Raw genomic sequence first — 23,902 nt, 5'->3', positions numbered from 1 at the left:
AGACAGTGAGACTGGCACAGGACAGAGCGGAGTTTAGGGCTGTTGTACATAGGGTCGCTATGAGTCGCAGGCGACTCGACGGCACATAACAACAACCCGACCTAGAGAGGAGCTGTACTGCCAACCTAAAGGCACGTGGCTCAAATCCACCAGCTGATCTGTGAGAGAAAGATGCGTAATGTCCTGTGCGATTTATAGCCTCTGAAAACCCGCTGGAGGATCTGCTGTGAACCAGCTCGGACTCCACAGTATAAAAAAACCTCCTAAGTCAGGTAATACAGTGAAACCTGTGAGAGCAGGAACATGAAGACTAACTTGCTTTTGCAGGTCTTGAAAGTCTTCTGCCTTTGACAGTCTTACCACTTTTGTATCAATATTTTCAGTGGAATATATTTTCGTTTTCCTTCTCTGACAGGTTCTTGCCCTACACAGTTGCAGCTTTTATATTTTTACTGTATTACACTCCCATTCCTAAACAGCTCAGAAGGGTCCCTGAAGTAGCTTAGAGACAGACACATGAGGGATTCTAAGTCCTGTTATAAAAACAGAGCACAGTAAGTGGAGCAAAAGATGACAAAAAGAAAGAAGAACTTAAATCACCTCCAACCAATGACAGGAACAAGGATAACATTCAGAAAACAGAAAAGGAGACCTAATTTGGGCTTTCCCCCCCTTATTTTTCAGAGATAGACTTCTTCTGAAAGCTTTATTGCCACCCTCTCCACCTCAGTCACTGTTAGCCAGGTCAGCTGCTGGCAATCCTGCTCTACCACTCCACATCTCAGGGGTAACTAGCTAGAGAAGAGACGAGATCCTTCAGAATTGAGAGAAAAGATCCAAGTAGTGTTCGGCTGTGTGTGGCCTGGGACATGACTAACTGCCATATGGGAGACGGGAGAGGATCAAAATGGTGATGTAAAAGGATGGATGCAAACAATTAAAGAAACTCAGTGGGGAAAAACACTATGTGAGGAGAAACTGAAATAGCTGCTCAGGGCTAATGTTAATAACAATCACAGTTAACTTTTTTGGTCTCTCTATGGAGCCTATTACTTGCCACACACTCTTCTAGGAACTGTATGCATATTTCATGCAACATGGTAACTCTGGAGGTTACATATAATTATTTATGTCCTCAGAAGTTTAGTAAACTTGCTCAGAATCACAGAGCTGGCCTGTCAGTGAAAAGCTAGGCTTCAAAGCCGTGCTCTTAACCCTTGCATTTCACACCTAGAGGCAGCTGGCAATGGTTAGCGACGGAGCGCAGAGCAAGCTGTGCGACGGGCTTGGGGACCACATCAGAGGGCAGAGGAAGAAGACAGAAGGGTCGCGGGGCCTGGGGGGTGGACAGCAGCGCTAAGAGGGTCATGAGTGTGGGCACTAAGTGGGAGGAGATGCTGGGGACGATGGAGACAGAAGGGGCTGGCACAGCGGGAATCTAGGACGAGGGGCTCCGCTGAAGGAGGTATATGGGGTCACAGGTGGGTAAGAAGAGCGCACCAAATGTGGGCATTAAGGGGGTGCGCTGAGTAAAGTCTAGGGTGGCATCCAGCAGGCACTGGGTTGGACAGCCCCGAGGGGGGGTCCCCCGGGCAGATGGGACAAGCTGAGGGAACTTAGGGACTCCGAGGGAGGCCAGGGCAAGGGGCGCTCAGGGCCCCGCAGGGCGACCCCGTAGGTGGTGATGGTGGCAGCATCAGGGGAAGTCTGGAGAGGCGCCGAAGGCGACCGTGAGTGGGGACCACATTAAGTGCGGGGCTCCCCTCAAGGGCGGCTCACCCGGCGGACTGGGCGGCGTCCCCGCTGTCCCCGGGTTCCGCCGCGTCCTGGGGATGCCCGGCTTCCCGGCTCTCGGGGCCTCGGGCCGCGCGGCGGCGACTCCGCCATCTCCGAGCGAACGTTCTCCTGCAGCCGGGCCCAACCACAGCTCCCACTCAGGGGGAGGCGGTGCGCGCGCCCGCAGCTCTCGCTCAGTTCCTCGCCGGCCACAGACCTGGTAGCCGTATGGCCATAACGCGGGGTCGCCGACTGGCCCTCCGCAGTGTCCTGCCGAGCTGCCGCCCCCGGGACGCCGGACTCCGCGCCCCGCCCTCAAACGCGCTCCCCTCTCCTTTACCGGTGGCACCGTCTGCGAGCGCAGCGCCACGGAAAGGGGCGGGCTCAGGCGCTGGTAGTCCTCTCAGCCCAGCGCATGGGAGGCCGGGCCACGGAAGGGGGCGGGCCTAGGCACGGGCTTTTTCAATCAGCTCAGCGCATGGGAGGCCGGGTCGCAGAAGGGGGCAGGCCTAGGCGCTGGCTCGTCCAGTCAACCCAGCCCAGGGGCAGCCGGGCAGTCCCATTGAGGGCGCGGGGGCCTGACTGCGGATGGGCCCAGGGCCCCAACCCTCGTCTTAATGGGCTACATCCCCCCTCCTCAAAGTGGTCTCGGCTGCCAGGAGGAGGGGCTGAACGCTGTAGAGTTTATGAGGACGTGTTACTTCAAAATGGGCACAAAAGGAATTGAAGGAGCATCCCTCTACATTGGAGCCTTGTAACCCAGGCTGATAAAATCTAAAACCCAACACCACGGCCGTAAACCTGTGACTACAGTAACACAACGGACTGTTTAAAGGTTATTTTATTAAATATCTTCAGTTCAAGGTTTCATTGTAACAAAGCTATTAAGGGTCTACCAACATTCAGAACAAACACTATTTTTTAAATTATTTCTATGTCATCATGCAAAAATTCTGCATCAAATGCCTTCCACTTCTTGTTTAAAAGGTGATTTTTTTCCTTTTTAATAGTCTATTGTCTATAGATGCTGACATTAGCCCCTGAAGAGGAGTAAAGATGCTAAGAAGTGGGGCCGGAGCAGCCGTATGAAGCTATGGGTCTCAATGAACTCTTAAGACCATTTGTCTTCAAGCCAGCAAAATGTCATGGTGAAGGTGTCTCGTGCTGGCATTGCAGGCTGCTGGACAGCAAAGGGGCAGGACCGAAGACTGGGGCATGCATGAGGTGCTCAGAGGAGCCTGGTCAAATGCAAGCGCCAGCACCTGTCAGTCTGCTCTCAACGGCTGGTTCCATGGGAAACCTGTGGCTTTGCCTCCCCTCCCCCTAGCTCCTGTGCCTCCTGGAGACAATCTGGGGAGCTGGGGTCTCCATACCTTTCCCCCACCCCCAAGGTGCAGATATTTGTGCAGACAACTCTGAACAGTTTTTCTGGGAAAACCAAGGCCATGACCAACTACTCCTACATTCACTTCTCTGCTATCTGCTTAGAGCGTAGATCTTTCCCTCTCGAATGGCACTCTTCGAGTACAGAGAGGGACAATGAATGCAGGGGCCATGGCTCTGGACATCTCTTTTGGGGGCATGCAAGTGAGAGTGGGATGATGCCCATGCAGATTGTCCAGCAGTAAGTCTATAGTTGGTCGGTGAAGAGGCCTCGTGGAAGAGGACACCTGTTCTTGCCAGAGCAGTCCGGTCAACCTCAGACAGGAACAGAGATGGACGTGCAGCAAGGGAAGAGTAAAGGGGAGGCAGCCCTGAGGGCAGCCCGAATGCATAGAAACAACCATCACTTTCAGTCCCACTGCCTCACTCCTCTCATCCCCACAGGGCACTTGGCAGACGGTCTGGGTCCAAATAAGTCAGCACAGAGACCACCACCAGGAAAAGGTCCACATCAGCATGGAAACAGAACTGCCAAACGGCAAGGACAGGCTTGCTCAGGCAGGGCCTGGCTCTCTCCTTGTGCAGTCAGAAGAAAACAAACAGGAAGCAAAGAGGCAAACCCTTTCCCTTCTCTGCGAGGGTTCAGGCCTCAACATTAGGGCCCACGTGCACTGTGCATCCTATAGAAATGGATGAGTAAGTGGAGAGCATATCAGACTAACATGAGGTTTCTCATCAGCTTCGTTGCAAACACACTTCTGCAGCACCAATTCTCTTCCCTTGTATGCTACGTGGAACAGTACAGTAACGTCCGGGCCCTTAGTCCTGAGGCCACTGCATCTCGGCTGCCTCCTAGCATTCTGGGAGCTCTCTGTTCCCTCCCAAGCTGGTCTGACAGCCGCAATGTTCCTGTCAGCTTCATTCTAGGCACCCATGCAAGTTCTGAAGAAGTCCTTTCTACACCTGGGGCAGGCAGGCCACTTCTGGGGTTGCAATCACATCGTGACACTGAAGCTCCCTCAGAGTTCTTGTCTGGTTCCCTCTGGTACATGGGGGCCAGAGGTCAAGCTCGCCTCTTCTGGGCTGGTGCGTGTGCCCGCTGCTCATGCCAGGATGGGCATCACAAAACCTCCTGCCTTCATGCCAACCCAAGAGCTATTCGGTAGATTTAAAACGCATCATGGTACAGGTTCATTTTTTTTTTTTAAACAATCTTTTTTTTTTTTCCTTAAATGTAAAAAACACCTCAGTACAGCAGAGACAGACACGAAGGGCGGGCGGGAGGGCTGCATGCAGGGGCGTGCATTGGCTGCTGCCGCTTTGTAATTTAATTGTTTTAAACCTCAAACGAACAGGACTGCCGCTGTCACTCAGGCCCTCCAGAGCCACTGGCTGCGAAGGTTCGACTTCCAGCTGGGATCTCCTAATGCCCCTGTCAAATAGGACAGAACGTGGTAACAGAACAGAGGATACTGTTCACACAGGCAAGTTTTGGGTCTGAAGCAGACAGCATGTGTGACCAAGTCAGTCTGCCTGGGAAGGCGGTAGATAGATGGGGGAAAGCTGACATATAAATGGGAGATTGCCTCACATCTGCTGAGCACTTAACAAGTGCTTTAGAGGATTTTGTTTAGTCCTCCCAACAAAGTTCCTTCTTCCCAAGTCAAGGAAACTGAGGCTTAAGGAGGGGACAGAACATGTCCAAGGTCATTCACTTTGGGTCATGGCAAGGGACACAAATCTGATCATACTGTCCAGACCTCAGGGGGTGGCCCACACCCCGTCCCTCCCTGCCACCTCCCACCCTCTTCCTCCTCTGACCCCATCTGTCCCAGCCCTGCCCCCAGGTGCACCTGTGGCTGAGCTCACTGCAGCGGTGCGGCAGGGGCCCCTGAGCAGTGATAGTGGACATTGAGCCACTTGCCATCCCGGCGGTGCCAGACCCGAGTCTCCTCCGACTGGCTGGTGCGAGGCCGGCCCTGCCCGTCGATGTACTGGGTGAGGCGGATGTAGGCGATGCAAGCAGCATCCTCCCCGATTACGTGAACGTGCGGGTTCAGGATGGTGGTGTGGATGGGCTTGCTGTTCTTGGAGAGGACTGCAGGGGGCAGGGCAGGGTGGGGCAGGCAGGAGGGGCATCAGGCCTGGGGACCTGCATCTTCCTCCCAACCCTCACTTTGATGGCTCACCCTCTCTTCAGTAACCATTCCTAGAGTTGCCAAATCTCCCCATGTACCCCTTACAGGAAAGGCACCCCATCACACCAGTCTCCAAACTGATCCAAATGAAAGAGAAAGGTGAGTGAGGATGATGGCAGCTGCTGCTATTTCAATTAGGCACTGTGCTGGAGTTTCACATGCATGAGCTAGAGCCTCAACTGATACTATTTCTTCATTTTAAGAAAACAGGCTCAAAAAAGTTCACTGTATTTGAACCCCGGACCATCTGACCCTAACTGAAGCCTACAGCCTCTCTACTCTGGTAGGCTGATTGATATGTGGACTGCATAAGGCTTGGCTTGCCCCCAATTTGTGTTGCACAGCAAAATCATGACTTTAAATGATGCGAAAAGGGCTTGTGATTTAAAAAAATTAAAAAAAGGCACCAAAATAAAAATAGTTAAGAATCACCAAGTTCAGGATATTGCTAGGATTCCCAGGATCCTCTGGGGGAAAGGCAAAGGAAGTTGGATGGCTATTATCAGAATACACTGTGCAAATGGTGTTGCTTTTATTGAGATTCAAATTTTAGTTCCAGTGTTAAGACAGAGGCTATAGGAAACCTTCCTTACTTTGTCCACAAGCTCTGGGACTGGTTTTGGCTAGAATTACTTGGAGGATTTAGGTTTACATTTGCAGTGGGAATGTGTAGTGGGTGATTGCCAGTGGAAAAAACAGTGATAGCATGAAACTCTGGGCAGGATGGGGAGGGCCCAAGAAAAAGTGAGAAAGCTAAGAGGGGGGAAAAAAGGGGGCAGGGTTTGGAGAGAAAAGAGCAAGATGGGGGGTGGAGGCATCCAGTCAGCTCCTTTTAACCAGTTACAGCTTCTAAGAACTGTCTAGTGTGCTTCCCCCCAATTCTAAGGTTTCTGTTTTGCTCAATACTCAGGAGAATCCTCGTGATAACTTGCAAGTTCACAAATCACCAACAGTGCCCTGATACTTGCTTACACATTCTTATCCTGGTTTTAATTTCCTCTACTGCGAAACCTGAAGGCACTGAGCTTCATTATTAGTTGCTGAGATCATCTCAACCTAAGCTCAAATGGTCTCCAATCCTTCTTGGGAAGAGGCGAAGTTTAAAGAAATCTGGTGAGCCTGATCGTGGCAGCTGCGAACTCTGCCAGCTCCAAGAGGGCACTCGGGGCTCTAGCTGCGCCTTCAGAAGGGCTTATTTCAAACCACTATCAGAGCACAGAAAGTAAGCGTATCAACCGGGGGTGTGACAGGCAGGTAAAATAAAGGGAAATCAGGCAACCAAGAAGACAAGGTGACTGAGACAGAGGCAAAGGGAGAGAAGGGGCAGGCAGGAGTTTAGCAGCAGCACGAACCCACTCACGATTCTCAAAGTAAAACTTATGGAAATCCATCCCTTCCACCAGATTGCCAAGGGCCTCAGGCTCAAAGGAAGTGAGGCCAGGATCACAGATCTTCCTGCAGGGAAAAAGAGGAGGAAAGAGAGGCCTGTCAGGCTTCTGTGATGGTTATCTGTCTTCCTTGTCAGCCACATCTGCAGGTGTCAGGCTGGTCAAGACAGCCAAGGTTCTAGAGGTCCGTCTGCTGGGCTGTTCAACCAGCCCTATGTGCTGCTCCCAAGAGACCAGGGGTGAGTTGGCTTGCAGATTATTTGCCAGCCTAGATGCTTAGCTCATATACCCAGGGTCCAGCTTTCTCCTCTCCCAGGGTCTTATCAACTTTCTGGATGTGAGGAGGCTTGAGAGAAAAAGTGCATCTCTAGAGAGTGGGTCACTACTCACGTGTAGGCCTCAAAGTCCCCATTGTTGATGGCTTCAATCAGCTGTTCTGTGATCTTAATGATCTCCTGTTTTCGCACTGTGGGGAAAAAAATTCAGCAGTTTGCCTGTGTAGGACTGGAGAATCTCCCAAGGGCTGGAGAGCCTATCCCAATCCTTCAAAGAGGTCCCTATGATCTCTTTGACAAAGGTAGTACTACGCTGTTTTAAAGGTCCTACAAAAAAGAGTAAGCTCTTTCTTCCCATCCCTCCCGTACTGGTGTCAACAGACCCCTTATCTTGAAGCCCCTCAATTTTGTTTTTTGGCTTTCTCCTTCCTCTCCATTACTAACCAGGTCTCAGAAAACACTCCTGTCTCTAACAGCAGCTGAGAGGCCTGGTATGATGCCATGGAGACAACCCAGAGCCTATGTCACATCCCTAGCAGACTCAGCCTCTCCAAGAAGCTATTCTGTGACCCACTTCTCTCACCTCAGGTCTGTCACAGACCCCTAGCCAGACCTCACTCAGTGGTCTCTAATCCAGTAGGGAAGAGCATTCCTAAGAAGAGGGGCAGGGGCCTAGAACGGTTGCTGCATTCTCCTCACCCTGCACATATCATTTTTTTGGGCTTTTGTGGGATAAAGGACCTGATAACTACAAAGCCTCTCCTCTTGAAGGTCTCTCTCCAGACAGCTCCATTTACCCCAGACAAGCTTTGGCGAAGTTAATAAATCTCATACCAGAATGCATCCCTCAGGAAAACCAAGGCAAGGCTCCAACTGACAGGCAGAGTTAAGGGTGCCCTAACTGCCCCCTGCCCCCTCCCCAAGCCAAGGGACTGCTAGTGACATCCTGCACTCCTGGGCAGCTCACTTACAGGGAGCACCACTATTAGCAGAGGGCACCTCCAGGGTAAGGGAGGGCTCGGACTGAGCTCGGGCTAACCCTGACCGCAGCCCCAAGCTGGCCCAGGACACAAGCCTTTCCTCACAGGAGCGAGAGGCTGCAAGACAAATGCAAGCATTAGAACAGTGCCACCACGGCACAGCCAAGGAGCACAGCCAGGAAGGGGTAGTGCAACCAGAGGTCCAGGCAGGAAGGGGCCACAGCCATCAGCACCATCACACTGCAGCTCCAGGTAAGTAAACAGCAGGCTAGGGGAACGAAGGTGTTTCTAGCCTCTAATGGGAGAAGCAGGTTTGTACATTCCCCCACGCCCACACACACACAGAGCCCTCTCCAACCCCACCACGCCCATTTGGAGGAGCAGCCTGGGGCCCTGTGGGTGAAGAGGATTGTGCTTAGGATGTCTAAAAGAATTGATGGTGGAAGGAAAGCGGCAGACAGAAAAGCGCCTTCTATACAGATACAACTGAAAAAACTCAAGTGAGGACTACCATCACTCCAACATCTATTGCTTAGGCATCTATTCTACAGCAACATTAATTTTCCAGTAAGGTGCTAGGAGGTAGGTACATTTAACTTGTACTTTACAGATGAGGTATCAGCAGCTCTTGGAGATGAAGCTATGTCACATATTTTTGCTGGTAGTAGAGAGCTGGGATTTGAACTCAAGTCTACCTGTTCCCAATCCCCATACTCTTAAATTGGTATAATTCTTAGCCCCAGAAAACATCACATCCCCAGATTTTTCAGCTCACACATTCTCACCGCCACCCTCCCCTACAGTCCCCACCCCAGTCTTGGCTCTGGCCCCACCCTTCCTCTTGGGTCAGCACAGGGATCAGACCCCTGCTACTGCCCAGTGGCTTTCTACTCCCTCCCTCCATGCCACGTGCTTGCACCCATTCAGCTTCTATTTTGGGGGCCCCAGACTCAGGGGCCACTGGACAACCTGTACCCCCCTCCCAGCTAGGATTAACAGTGTCTCAAATAGCTCCCCCACCCCTAGCAGAGGCCATGTCCCAAAGCTTACTAAGGCGGGCAGCTGGGCTGGGTTGACAGCTCTGGTGGGAATCCCTGAGGGGCTTCAGGACGAGCCAGGGAGATGGAAGCCAGAAAGTGCCTCCCTCACACTTACTGGCTGAGGAGCAGAGAGAAGGCTGGGGCTGCATGCCTGCAGAGGGGGCTGTTCTGTCCCGGGTGCTCCGTCCTTCAGGCACCGAGCTGCCATTCCCAGTGCGGAGCGGGGCAGCTAGCCAGCCAGGGCAGGGCAGGGCAAGGCAGAGCAGCCAAAACAAACAGAACAAGGCAGGTGAGCGAGCATGCCGGACAGGACCCGAGCCCATGGCGCTGCAGGGCCGGGGCCGGGTGACGCCTCGGGCTGCTGTGGACACTGGACCACATCCCACGCCGCTGCCTCTGCCATGGAGGCCTCCCAGCCCAAAGTCTCAGGAAGGTGCAAGGACTTGGGCTTGTGGCTTCCAGAGCTGCCTGAAAATGGCCTGTACAGGGACTCCTTTTCTTGGGAAAGTTGTTTTGGGGATTAGGCCACAAGGTCAAGAGCCCAGCAGTGAAAGTGCCCCTTACTCTGCCAGCAATACCAGGATTAAACTGAACTGATCTTAATCCCATCGGCTCTAGAGGCATTCTTCTTTAAAAACCCAAAACTATACCCAAAATGTGGAGTCTATGAAGACTCTTGGTGACCCTGCAGGGCAGAGTGGGCACCACAGGGATACTAAGGCTGTCAATGTGTACGATAGCAGATGGCCTCACTTTCCTACAGGGGTCACACCGCCAACCTGTTAGCTGTCAAGGCTTTGACCATGGCATCACTGGGGCTCCTTTAAGAAACGTTAACACTTTTTTTGAGGGAGTAGGAGTTAGATAATTTCCTAAAGGTTTGGGGTCTCTTATCTGTTCCTGGATCTGTTCTCTCAGCCCTATCCTGAAGCAATTCTCCATCTTCTGACAGCCGTGTCTTAGGCTACTTCCTGGAGCAATTCCAGGAGGTCAATCGAAGGTGCCAGAAGAAATTCCCAGGGGCCTAGGTGGACTGTCACTGCCTTTCACTCCCCCTGGCACTTGGGTCAGCTCAAGCTTAGGCCTATGCCCAAACAGGACCACTAGGGATGCAGCAAAATGTCACTTGACAGACATTAGAGTCCCTGTATTCCATCACTCATGCCAGGCTTTATGATTCAGGTAACCAACTTCTCACTGGCTGCCTGAAATTGTCCTGGTTTTAAACTGGAAGGTTCCACTGACAGTACACTATGAATCGTACTTGACTTGATCCTCCACCACCACCACCACCACCTGGTTTTAGGATAGTACCTGGTGCCCTGGTAAGGGATGGATTTCACATCCCAAGAAGTCCAAGCCTATGGGGAAACAGATCACTCTAGTTGTGACAATACTTCCGGGCTCTTTCCGAAGAGATCCTAGAAGCCCTTATCCTGGGTTGTCTCATCACCATTAGCAACAGGACCTTGTCTCTCAACAGGCCTAGGAAAACCTCTAGTTTGGCTATTCTAGATCTGAGATCAAAGAAGGGAAGTCTCTTACTCAACCCAGCAGCACCCAGCAGGGGCCTCAGATCTTGGCCGACACAAAGTAGCTTTTATACTACTCTCTCTGCTGGACTATGAGGAGTCACTATGTCCCATTCTTGGGACAGACAAGGCAGGTGTCTCATCAACATCAAGGTACCTGAGTCACTGTTGGGGTCCCTTTCCCACCAAGGGCCCAGCACCTACCTTTAAGGTCCTCATCTTCGGTGGTGGTATTGCAGCTCTCTGTGGAACCCTGTCAGCCAAAAAGAACATATTCCCGTTTGCTTGGGACCTTGGGAACTAGGAGAGCCAGACACAGTATGAAAGCAGAACATTCACCCTTCAGCCTTGAACCAAACTTACACTCATCCTTGATTCTTCTCGCTCTCTTTCCCTTAGATGCCAATTATCTAATCCAAAATCAAATCTATCTATCCCACTACTCAAGTAAAACTTTACTTGTTACCTCTTCTCTTCAATTGCATGTTGTAACCCAAGTTCATGCCACCATCATCTTGTACCTGAATTACTATTAACATCTTCCTGGTCTTGCTTCCAATCTTGCATCCTCCCTAGATCCTGCCCATAACATGGCCAGATGCCCCCCCCACCCCCCGCAAAGAGCATTAATCAGACAGTATTATTCTCTGGCACAGAAGTGCTGATTCTTAAAACTGCTGATGGCTTCCTATTGCTGCCAGAAGAAAATGCAGACTCTTCGCTGGCCCTACAGAGTGGGCCTTGCCTGCTCCTTCAACTCTATCGCCCTCCCAGCACTCTGGCCCTAGCTTATCACCCTGTTAGATCTGCTGGATCTTCTCTTGCTCACAAAAGCCAAGCCTCTGCACATGCAGTTCCTTCTGCCTGGGGCACTCACCCCAGAGTTCACCTTTCTGCCTCTCCCACTTAGCTTTTAGCTCAAATCTCACCTCCTGAAGGCCCTTCCCTAATCACTTAATTAAGAGTTCTGGCCACCATCTACCGCTTTACTTTGTACCATTTTCTCCACAGCACTTATCACCACTGAATTTTATCTTATTTGATTTTTGCTTGGTGATTGGTCCCCCCACCCCAGTCTCCACTTAAACTGTCCCTGTGGACAAAGACCTTTGTCTTGTTCTCTCTGTAAAAGAGTCGTGGATGTTGTTTGGGCTTAGTAAGTATTTACTAAGTGCTGGTAAAAATAAGGGGACAAGATTACTGAGGGCCCAATAAGAAGAGGGTAAGGTACTGGAAAACACTGTTGTTATGTGCCATCAAGTTGCTTGTGACTCACTGCAACTGTACGTACAACAGCTCTGAACCCTGCTCTATCTTCAGTCGATTTCATCGTCTTTGATGCATCTACTCCCATTACCCCAACTCACCCAGGGTCTTTCTTGTGCTATCCCTCTACCCTTCCAAGCGTGATGTCCTTCTCCAAGGACTGGTTCCTCCTGGTTTTTGATTATATGCTTGCTTCTGTTCTTTAGTTCATGTTTATGCTCACTTAATTCTCACAACTCATAGAGAAAGATTTTATTATTATTATTCCTAATTTATAGACACTGAAATGAGGTAAAGTGACTTATTCAGCACCACAGAGGCAGGATTCAAACTCTGACCACAGAGCTTGAGCCCAGAATGACTTAGTATAATGCCACTGCCAGAGAAGCAGCAAATAGGCACACACCACCTCTAGCCTACACTCTGCCAATACCCTCACCTTGGGGTGCCAGCTGTCAGCTACTAGCCACAATCTCTTTTACCCCATCATCCAACCTGCTTGTTTCATGCTGACCTGGAAAGCAGGAGACAGCTTGGGGGTCACTCACCTTGATCCCGTCTGTAGCATTGTGCACCACAGTGGTTTGTGGCTCCTGTGAGGGGAGATGAGAATTATCCTCTATGCTTGGGTGTAGTCCTATACATGGCTCTTGCCAGAGGACCTCCCCGCTCCCCCTGGTACTCTTGCAGACCCCCTGATGACCTCTGAGGCCTGGCTATCAACCATTCCCACAAGACAAATGTTCTGCCTCAACTGGGTTCCAAAGTGGCTGAGAAGCCCAGCTTTGAGGGCAGTGTATGAGAAGAATGAAGGAGCTGGCACTCGAGTGGAATTAGATATCAGGGCAGCCAAGAAGACGTGAGTTTTGGTCCCTGATTCATGCCAGTTCTGATGCTCTTTCCCAAGAGGGTCCCACAGGGCAAGGACACTGGAGGGACTGTGGGATGGAGCACACAAGCCAGGCCCTGCCAGTAGTGTTAATCCAAGGCTATGTGGGACAGGGAGACAGGGAGAACAAACGATGGAGTCTGCCCCATCAACAAGCAGAGCCCAGGGCGCTCCTTGCTTCACCCACCTTCTGCCTTCCCCAGAGTTCCCGCCCCTACAGATCTGCACCAGCAGCAAGAGGGTCTGCAGGAAGTGAAGGAGTGGTGGTACCATGGCCCCTTTTCTCTTCTCCCACCATCCCTTGCTAACTCTACAACCACCATGGCAACTCTGTGAGCCCACAGAAGAGCACAGGAGGAAGTCAGAGGGCATAGGGCTCGCAAGGAACCCGGGGACCGCAGCACCATCCAGAGGCAGGCACCACGCCCTTCTTCATGCTCCTGGCTTTGCAAAGGAGATGCTGAGGCCAAGTTTTATAAGGAGGCCTCTGAGAACAGGTGGTCTCAAGACAGCCACTACCCGCTCCTTATCTAAGCTACTCACCTTCCCGGCCCACACAGCAGACCCACTTGGGTCCCTGCTGGGGCTGGGAGATTTGGTTCAGAGCCCTGTTCACTGTCCCCCCACAGCAAAAAGAGCAGGAGTAGCAGTTCTGTCGTGCAGGAAGGGATATGGCCAAGCGGGATGATGAAGGGGACAGGCCCTCAGGGGCCGCACACAAAGCAGCCTGCTCTAAGGAACTGAGAAGGGAGAAAGGCCAAGGACACCTTGGAAGGGGGCACAAGAGGAGAAAGAGGGAAAAGCAGGAGGCAGCCAGGGGCAGAGGTGGAGAAGCTGTAGTCAGGAGGTACCATGGCCGTCTGCAAGGGCGCGGGCTCTTGGGCTGGGTTTACGAGACTGTTTTTGTTGTTGCTCTGTGGCTGAGACAAGAAAACAGATGGTTTAGTTCCTCCAGACTCACTAAAGCAACTCAGGTTCGACTCCCAGACCTCCCTTGCCCCCTGGCCTGGCTCAGAGAGCGAGGCCTGAGGTGGTCTCCATAACACTATGGGGATGGACAGCAGTTGGAGAGATGAACAGAAGGGGTAACTTCTGGTAGGACCCAACTCTGGAGACGTACTCAAGGCCAGCCCAGAGACTTGTTTTAAAGCATCTCTCCAGGTGCCATCTTGTTAGACAAGCAAATCTGACCAGAAGAAAGTTTGTCATCTTTTCTCCACTTTACAGGTGGGCAGAGAAGGATGGTTTATAAGACAGCAGAGCAAAATTCAGACACTCTGGGTCCCTCATCTGCAAGCAGTCTCCTGCTGCTCTTTTTGACCTGGATTTCCTGCCCATTTAAATAAAACAGTCTGAAGACTGAACTGATAAGAACGGGAAGAGAACAAATACTTGGCCTGAGAGATCATGCTCAGAGAGGCAAGGGAGGGAGCTCCACTGTCGATTCAAAACGCATCCTCTGACCCCAGGAGACAGAGAAGGCTATACTCATCACCATTTCCCCTGGTAGAGCGCCAAGGGGCAGGTGAGTCCAGGTGGGGGCTGTGGCTGCGGTCCCTAAACTTGTCACGCAACAGAGAAAAGGACACGATCCCTAACAGCAGCACATTTGGAGGTATATCTTTGTTTTTAAAAATACACACAAAGTAGCAATCTTCGAGGTGAGGAATCGGTCCAGTCTCTCACAATTGCAGAACCAGTGCACTCTGACTCACTGAGGGTCTAGCAGGGTCAGAGGCTGCCAGCAAGCAGCCTGATGCTTGTAAGATCTTCAACAGAGAAACATAGGCTCAGCTCCTGTCCCTGGGCAGGACATAGATGAGGACATTTTGTGACAGCAAAGGATGTGCTTCTTCTCTTTGAGTTGTCCAGCCTACTACTTTTTGTCCAGAGGTCTCTTTAGTGCACCCCTGGACCTGAAGCCATCTATTTGAGTTTCCTGTCAAGGGCTGAGAAAGGAAATCAAACCCAAAACTAAGCATGGAACTTCAAGCCAGCACCAAATGCTAAGACTCCATTGAACTCTGTAGATTTGAAGAAAAGGAGTCCCAGGAATGGTCAAGATGTGGCTCCAAGTGCCTGCAAGCCTTAGCTCTCTTCCCTTGCAATAGGGAAGTATCAGAGCCCTCCTAGCATGGCTGTCAACATTGACCTCCTGCTCACAGCGGTCTGCAGAAGGCTGTCCCATCTGCAAAACTCAGCTGACAGAATGAACCCACAGTGGGCAAGGACAGCAGAGTACCTGTGAACTTGCCAGTTGCATGGAGTTCGAAGTCACCCAAATGCCCTGGCTGTGGTTTGTTTTAATGGACAGTTGCACAATGATTCAGGCTGATGTGTTACCAGTGGTGCCCGTGTCCCATGAGAAAGAGGATGTACTCAACTAGAGTTTGTCAGGAGTTCCCACAAGGGCTGGGCAGGAAACATGGGCACAGCCTGATAATGAGACGTGCAGAGGAAAGGGGCAGGCAATCAGGGCTCAGAGCTATGAGTCTACAACCAGCTCATCTGCCACTGGCGGCAGGTCTGAGAAAAGGTTGCTCAGGTCAGGGAGTAAGGCCCCTTCTGGGCGATGGTGAATTCGGGCAGTCTCGGAGCATGTCACCCGGCCCCAATCTGCACCAGCTTCACTTCCTGCCCTGGGTTGCTGGGGGGCATCCACCTCTGGTGCCACACCTCATGTTCCAATGCCCATTTTTTTGGAGGCCACCGGGTGACCTTGCGTGATGGCCCCCGCCTGGCAGGACAGGCCACGGCTGCCCACACAGCACAGACATGCAGTGAGGATGAGTGGAGCACACGCACATGGCAGAATGGGCTTTGCGTGGCTGGTAGGAGGGTGCAGGCAGCATGGAGTGGGCAGATGGGTGGGCAGGCAAGGCTCACCATTAGGTGCACGCTGGAACTCGACTTCCTTTTCTGGACACATCACAGCAAAAGGGAAAGAGAAGGGGAAAGAGGAGGTAAGAAGAGCAGCACAAAGACGCTAAAGATTAGTGCACCCGCGTGGGCTCTGCATCAGGGGAGAGAAGAGTGGAAGAAGGAGCCGCAGAGTCCAGCACCAAAGTGGTTAAAACAGCGCCCGGCACACACAGCACTCCAGACCGGGGAGCGCAAGAGGCCTCTGCTGTCAGCATCACCAACACAGACTTAGCACGTTCAGAGACGTCCCACCCTTGCTCAGGGAAAGCTTCTTAAGGAGATTAAGCCATAGGTTATGTGCTGCAAATTTTCAGGTTTGGGTTTCAAAGCTCACTCAAATATGAAGTTATTTGTTTTCTCTCATTAGTAAGTCTGTCTGAAATTTGAGTAAGCAGTTACCAGGTATACAGCAAAACTACCAGGTAAACAGTAAAAGGCTTTGCACAAAAGGCACACAGAAGCAAAGCAACATTTGTTTTAAAACAAAATTTCTAAAGCTACTATCGGTAGTCCTCAGCCTTAATACATCTGACTTTTGAATCTAGACTTTAGAACTGCATCTGAAAGGTTCTTCAGATGGAGATGGTGAGCTTTTGAAAATCAACTCATCAGAGTTAAACTTTGGCAGTTTCGTTGCCAGAATGACTGTGCTGGTTTATAAGACTTGAAGGCTTTATTGCATCTTCTAACTGGTAGGACAGGGAAAGACAAGGTGTTGGTGGTTAAAAGGGCAGGTCTCATAAAGACACAGGTGTGAGTCACGAGGAATTCTGAGGACAGTACATTTTTGAGCTTCAATTAGATGTTTACTGGACTTTATGTCCTGATGTGAAACAGGAGCACAGAAGTAACACAGCACATTGAAAATGTACCACAGGAGATGGTCTAACAGGTGAAGAAGAGCTAAGAATTTTATCATCAGCTCCGTGAGAAACTCCCTCTGGAACATTCTGCTTATTTCACTTCTGTGTGCTCATTTAACAATATCCAATAAATTCTCATTGAGGGCTGTTCTCAGCACTGTGGGTACAGCAATGAGCATATCAGATAAATGTTCCTGTCTTCAGGGATTTACCTTAGAAGACATTTTTTTTGGAAAATATTACCTTCAAAATAAGGTAACTACAAGTAAAGCCATGGCCTATGTTTAAAGAAAAACAAGTATAATTAGATATTGTTTGTATTAACTTTTCACATACGCCCACATAGAGAAGCACGTGATAGCACAGTACATTATGTGTTGAACTGCAAACTAAGGCTAACAGTTTGAATCCAAGGAGGGAGAAAATATGGGCAGTCCCCTCTGGTAAAGATCTGAAGTTTCAGAAGTCCGATGGAGGCTAATTATGCACTGCAATGAGCTCAAAGGGAACAGGTTAGATCCAAGGTTCTGATAGGCCCACGTACTTTTATATCCAAAGTGTCCTTCAGAAAAAGAGTTGCTTTACATTCATATAATGTACTTATCCCTTTATTCAACTAGATTGTTCTTTCTTGAAGGAAGGTACAACACTTATTTTTGTAATCTTTCAGTGCCTAGCAAAACACGTCAAAGATGGCATATGATAAGCAAGGTATTTTGAGCTGAATGATTAGCTCTGTCTTTTCTCCAGCCTAGAACACAGGTTTCTAACCTGCCCTAAGTCCTATCAGTCAAATCTCTCCCACATTCTATATGGATCCTGAGGGTGTTCATGGGCTTGTTGTCAAAGGCTCATGCCTTTATCCTAGACCCTGGATTACAAAGAAGACTTTGCAGCTGTCTGCTTGTCAACCAAACTCAGAATGTCCTCCCAACTTTCTCGCTGTTCACTTTTTCTACCACCCTTGGTGAAAACCCTCCGTAACGGTTTCTGATGTCCAAGCTGTCAGGCTTGGTCAGGCTTTTCAACCTTCTCTCAGGTTTGTCACACACAGCTGGGCTGACTCAGCACAAGGCCCGCACTGCTGAAATACCAAATCGTTTGTAAAGGGCTAGATCACAGTTTAATTTAAAAATTGTTCTTAAACTTCCTTTAAAGCAAGAAAAATTAGAAGAGGGTTTGTTCAAGCCTCTTTCAAATTACTAATGTAAACAAATATTAAAGTAGTACTTGAGAAATTAACTACACCCTTTATTTTTCTTCCTCTCTTGCTTTCCTTCTTTTTTAAAAGATTAGCAGAATGCACAAGCTGTCCTAGACTCTGGGCCTCTTGAGACATGAGAATCTGTGGCTTTGTGAGTCTGGTCCTCCGGAGTCGCTCCCACTATTCCACAGGTCTCGAGTCCCTGGTATTTACCTTCAAAGAAACCTAAACAGAACCTGAAGCCCCCAAAATAAAGGACACAAAGTTAAGGCCAAGCTTTCATTTCTAACATCTTGCAGAAGAGTCTGAGCAGTAATAAAGACACTTCCCTTTTAAACACTTTCATCAACAAGACATTACTGTTAAGTTCAATTGGACTCACAGCAATACTACAGAACAGAGCGGAACTGCTTCCAAGACCATAAGTCTTCACAGACTTTTACCTGTGAAGACTTGAGGCTTGTCACATCATTTTCTCAGGGAATTACTGGTGGGTTTGAACTGTCAACCTTCTGGTTAGCAGACAAGTGCTTAACCACTGGGCCATCAGGGATACTCCAAACACTTAGGCACTTACTCAAAACACTTTTTCAGGAAATAAAAAAGGAGGCATCAGGAAATGAAGAAGGGGGTATCAGGAAGGGAAGATGATCTTTGGGATGCCCAAAGCTCAATACCATCTGAGTAACATCAAAGGTCATACTCCGTTGCCTGAGAGCAAAGAAAGATTGAATTCTGCAGATCTTGCTTTATCCTTTTTTCCCCTCAAAACTATCATCCAACCACCTTACATACAGGTAAGCTATTATTGAAAGTTATGCAACCACTATGCAAGAATGTGAAAACAGAAAAAGGGGAAAACAATCCTATTGCACCAGTAGTCTTTACCCCGACGCAATTAAACATACTATCATTGCAAGATACATACAGATTTATGTTCAGCCTTTAAGATAAACAGTGTTTTAATTTTTATTTTATATTGTGAAAGGAATAAATGCTCTAGGTCAGACATGCAGAAAGTAGAGGAAAATGTATAAAAGGTTTCCAAATTCCCCTCAGTAAAGTTCCTTTCAAGACTCTAGAAGATTTTTCTTCCAATTCTTTATCTATTTATTTTACAAGGAATAAGTATGTACCAAGATAGTATTTTTTAAAATAAAAGTTGGACTATACTATTGCCACTCCTTCTCCAGCAAAGCATCTGGTGGTTTCGAACCACGTACCTCTGGGATTACAGTGCAGCTTCTTGCCACTAGGTCCCCAGAGCTCCCTTCACCTTTTCTAATGTAACAGAAAATATTTTCCCATGTCATTATCCTATAGTATGGAAAACTGGTGACCTTGTAATGATTCACTCAATTGTATTGTTAGATGCCATCAAGTCAATGACTATTCATATTAACCCTTCGAACAGTAGCTCTGGACCTTGTCCTACTATAAGCCAACCTCACCATCTCTTGATACACCTGACCCCACTGCCACAGTCACTGTGTCAATACATCTCATCCAGTGTCTTTCTCTCTTGGGATGACCCTCTATCTTTCCAAGTACGATGTCCTTCTCCAAGGACTGGGTCCTTATGACAACATTTTCAAAGTATGTGAGATAGAGTTTCACTCTTCCTGTAAATAGATTTCCTAACATTATATAATCATTCCTTTCCCTGCTATTTAGATAGTCTTCAAGTTTTCCACTGCTGCAAATGATGTTATGCTGAACACCCTTATGCTTTCAGTTTTTCTGTATTTTGAAGATTTTTTTGGAGAGGTTTCTTAGATTTTCTTATTTTAGCACAAGCTTTTGGACAGTGGCTCAGCCTGTGAATCAAAGATCCTCTGACGGGTTGTTTTTTAGGAATTTATTGTTCTATGAATTTTGAGCAACAGAAATTTGAACTTAGCACTGATTCTAGTAGTGGTTCCACCTAAAAATTGGCAGCATTATCGAGAAAGAAAGTCTTCTAACTTGATAACAAGTGACTCTTATTTAGAATGGCCTGTTTATTTTTCTGCCTTACATTTTGTGGACTTAAATGATCTATTTTTCAAGTAAGTGTTATATTTCTATAAAATTGTAATTATCAAAGAGACGATATTTTTGAGAACCAAAACAACTCAGTCACCCTCCCTGCTATCAATCAGCTCAGTCACAACTCCCAGTGATCCTCTGTTGAGTTTCCAAAGCTTGCAAATTTTTATGAGAGGAATCTTTCTCCCACAAAGTAGCCAGTGGATTCAAACAGCCAACCTTTTGATTAGCAGCCTGATGCATTATATACCAAGGGTCCTCATTTTCAAGATATGGACACAAAATAGCAAGTTTGCACTCTGTTAAATCTTTGACTTTGAAATAGTGGCTATCAGGTCCCATTATAAATATGAAGTAATCAGATTTTACATGCAACCTATCAAAACAGAGCTAGACTCTAGCTAGGAGAATCTGATGGCCAAGGTTCGTTTTACTCAATCAGCTCTCCACTTGGTGCAATAGTTTCTCTCTTCTGCACTATCTGCTAGCATGCCCATGAAGCTGAGGTCTCAACTCCATGTGGACTAATTTCAGCACCCGTGACGTTTATCAGTATAAATCAGAATGTGCAGCTATAAACATAAAAGGGGTATATAGAACACCCACAAATATACCACCACAGTAATGGGTGATTCTGTCGGATGGAAAACATATTTATTCACTGAAAGAGATGTCCCATGAGATCCTGGCAATAACAAAATGATATGCAGGAATTGTCAAGAATGACATCACAGGGAAAGACTTGAGTTTTTACCTGCATGCCAGTCTGATACACACAATTTTCTCTCAAGACTGCCACAAGACTGCTAATATTCTCCACATTACCAAGCTTCCCTTCTTCATCCCAGCATTCCTCAGACGTCTGAACAGAAACGAAGACAGCCTCAGGGGTCTAAATCAGCCACTCTTTTACTCTCCCACAGTCGGTCATAAGGAATCTCTATCCCTCTTTGCCTAAAGGCAAAAAGCATCAACTTCCATTCTTTGGGTGTTTAATGATACTATTATGACACAAAAACAAATTCATGGCCCTTGCTCACATTCTAAGTACCATCGGTGTACTTTGGAGGTGGAGCTTCAGATTCTAAAAACTCAAAAGTTCTATCATTAAAAGCCAGGGACATTTAAGGGGCATCTCACTGCCTGACATCTACTGCAGACTTCTCTTCCTCTTGCAGGCATTTTAAACCCTTGTACTGTAGAGCCCAAGAGCAAAGTGTGTCAAATGCCATTTGTACAAATTCAACTATGACTGCTTGACTTAATAAGGAAGGGGGGCTACTAGCCTTATGTTTGTTTAAAAACACCCACAACCTTTTTTATTGTGGTTTTCCACTCAGTCATATACATTTCAGTTCATGAAATTAACTGCAACCTAATAGCACTCTTCCCACTCCTTCTTGTGTTTACTCTTTTCATTCAACCTTATTACCCAGCCACTCTTACCTTCTCATTTTTATACTTGGGCAAAATGCTCTTCTGATCTTATACAGCTGATTGTTCTAAAACACATGTTCACCTCTGGTGTTATTGATCACTTTATAGGCCTAACTGATGGGCTGAAGTTGCGTTCCGGTGATCTGAGTTTCAGGCCTCAAGGGTTACTCTGTCGTTCACAGGGTAGCTATCAGAGTTGATGTGACAGCACCTAACAACAACATTCCCCATAATCCTGGGGATTCCAACCAACCTATATCAGACCAGTAAGACTGGCCCTTTTAAAAACTGGTTCTGACTTGTTTCACGTTTTCTCCCTCTGTATTAGGGCCCTGCTATTGTAATCCCTTTTAGAACAACGAGCAGTGGTCACCAGGAACCATCTAGATCTCATCTCAAAGTCATGGAGATGGATGTATGCATAGTCTATTATATTAGTCCTTTGGACTAATAGGATTTAAGTCTTCACTATTCTTTGCTCCAGACAGGGAAAGACCAACAGATGGCTACAAGTTTTTAAAACTCTAGTCAGTCACTATTCAGCAAAGTAGGCTGTGGAACATTGACTTTAGACTATGTTATGCCAATTGACCTTGATGTTCCCCATGACTAAGGTCCCGAGTTCCCAGATGAATGATTTCTTTAGGAGAAATTCACAGGTGGAGAATAATAGAGGTAAAAAGGTCCATTCCAATCCACAGTATAACCCAAGAAGGAAGCGTAAAAAACACTGTACCCTGTTTCAACTTGCATTCCCTTCACCCTCCACTCGCCTGTGCAGGTTTTTGGTAAATATTTTTCCACATTTGCTAACTAGTTCTACTTCTTCTTTCTCAGATTGCAGTTCATTCACTGCCCCCCACCCGCACCACATTATCTATGTGATTAGTTTTAGGTGAGAGTCCTGCTTGTAAGGAAGAACCCTTTGTATAAGATAAACAGTAACATACTGTTACGTTCTGTGCTGTTAACTGAAAGGTTGGTGGTTTGAATCCACTAGGTATACTGTAGGAGAAAGATGGCCCATTTTATAATTTACAGTTTCAGAAATATGATTTTGCTGTTGGTAGGCCAGAAGTTGGAATCGACTTGATGCTTGTAGTTCTTCTCCTTTTACCTGCTGTGACCATTTCTCCTCAGCCTGCCTGTTGCTAGTTTCTTCTTCAATGTTTGCTTCTTGGCTCCTGGGTACATCACTATTAAACTCTTCTCAGAGAGGCAAAGCACAAACACTTGTCTACAGAGCATGTATGAGGAAAGGTCAGACCAAGGTCTGACAGTCCCCATGAGAAAGAAGATGCATTTACTTGATCCTATGGCTGCTTACATCAAGGGAAGGGCAGGAGGAAGAGGAAGTGAGAGTGGGCTCCCCACACATGTCCTCATTTATGACATTTTATTTATGGTGAGAAAACTGGGGACTGGATAATAGTGACGCCTGAATATGACGGAACCTAATAAACCTCACCAACTGTAGTTAGTAGCTTAGTCTGCAGTGTAGATCATTGAAATGGCAAACATTTTTAATCATATTAATAATTCAAAACCAAAACATTTTATCTAATAATTCTAACTTCCCAGTTCTCAACCTTTTCAGCTTTCCTTAAGATTTGATGATGTTGTACATGCCAGTTCTACCCTCATCTCTGTTCTTTCTCCATTTCCTTTGCTGATTCCCCTTTTATTGTAACCCATTAATAACAACTCTAAAATTCTGTCCCTGCTAGCCTCTTAAATCTTCATATGCCTCAGATTCATCTGGGTGGCAGGGAGGCAGCTTATTAAAAACCACAAACTTTGGCTCCCACAAAAGGCTTCTTGGATCTGCATTCCAGACTGGGCTCTGGGGTCCACATTCTTAACTAACTACTTAGGCGAATCCTACATGCCTGGGCCTGATGCTTCCTTTTTTGGGACCAGCACCTGGAAAGTTCTGCTGAAGTCCACGGCTCCTTTTCCCATGCTCTCCACTCCATCTCACTTCTGCCCCGCTTTAGTTCAAGTTCTATCTTGTGCAGTCTCCCCTCTCACCAGCTTATCTAACCAGCTGCTGTGGATTTGATTCCGACTCATGTTGACCCTGTGTGTGTTCAGCTCACCAACTTACAAGTATTCTGGTGGTGTAACCTCTGGGGAGTTCCACAGCTCATGAAAAGGTGGTGTGTCTCTGAAAACACCAGCTGCTCCAAGGGAGAAAGATGGGCACTCTCCTCCCATGTGATCTGCAGCCTCTGGAAAGTCACTGGAAGGTCAGCTATGAGCCAATTCTAACTCAGGGAGACCCTTTGTGTATTAGATTTGTGCCCCGTAGAGTTTTCAACAGCTGACAGGAAGTTGCCAAGCTTTTCTTCTGAGGCACATCTGGATGCACTAAAAGAAACCCCAATCTCAGTGAGCAATAAATCAGATTAACTGCGGTACATCATTCAGCGATTCCTTCAGCTCTATCCCCTCACCTCACTAATGTTAAGTTGAAACTGATCTACAGTTGATCAGTCACTTTCAGAGGCTATACATCATCACATGGGGGAGACTGCCTATCTTTCTTCCGCAGTGCAGCTGGTGGATTTGAACCATGTGCCTTTGCATTAGCAGGGCAACCTCCTACCAACTAGGCCACCAGAGCTCCTTTTTGGCCATAGAGAAGCTAGTTCTCATACTATTCAAATGTGTCTCTACACACACACACACACACACACACACACACACACACACACACAC

General features: G+C 48.0%; 1 protein-coding gene across 12 annotated transcripts in view; it reads right to left on the bottom strand.

Annotated features, from left to right (window-relative positions):
• Positions 1-4,353: 4,353 nt before the first annotated feature.
• CAMK2G (calcium/calmodulin-dependent protein kinase II gamma) overlaps positions 4,354-23,902 on the bottom strand; it is a 62,716-nt gene continuing 43,167 nt past the window's right edge. For 2 of the 12 annotated variants that reach the window (XM_006887520.1, XM_006887524.1), the window contains 5 exons: positions 12,387-12,431; positions 10,777-10,825; positions 7,136-7,211; positions 6,718-6,812; positions 5,025-5,257 (listed from right to left, as the gene is read on the bottom strand). In XM_006887520.1, coding sequence (XP_006887582.1) covers positions 5,025-5,257; positions 6,718-6,812; positions 7,136-7,211; positions 10,777-10,825; positions 12,387-12,431 — 498 coding nt within the window. Of the gene's footprint in view, positions 4,592-5,012; positions 5,258-6,717; positions 6,813-7,135; positions 7,212-9,155; positions 9,270-10,776; positions 10,826-12,386; positions 12,463-13,578; positions 13,648-15,613; positions 15,647-23,902 lie in introns of those variants that run through there. The other 10 variants (XM_006887516.1, XM_006887518.1, XM_006887519.1 and 7 more) reach the window with 10 other exon arrangements.

Source organism: Elephantulus edwardii, unplaced genomic scaffold (genome assembly GCF_000299155.1).
Source record: "Elephantulus edwardii isolate Elephantulus edwardi_28Jun2011 unplaced genomic scaffold, EleEdw1.0 scaffold00058, whole genome shotgun sequence".
Taxonomy (NCBI): Eukaryota; Metazoa; Chordata; class Mammalia; order Macroscelidea; family Macroscelididae; genus Elephantulus; species Elephantulus edwardii.
The sequence above is the reverse complement of the archived record's forward strand: the minus strand, read 5'-3'. Positions and strand labels throughout refer to the sequence as shown.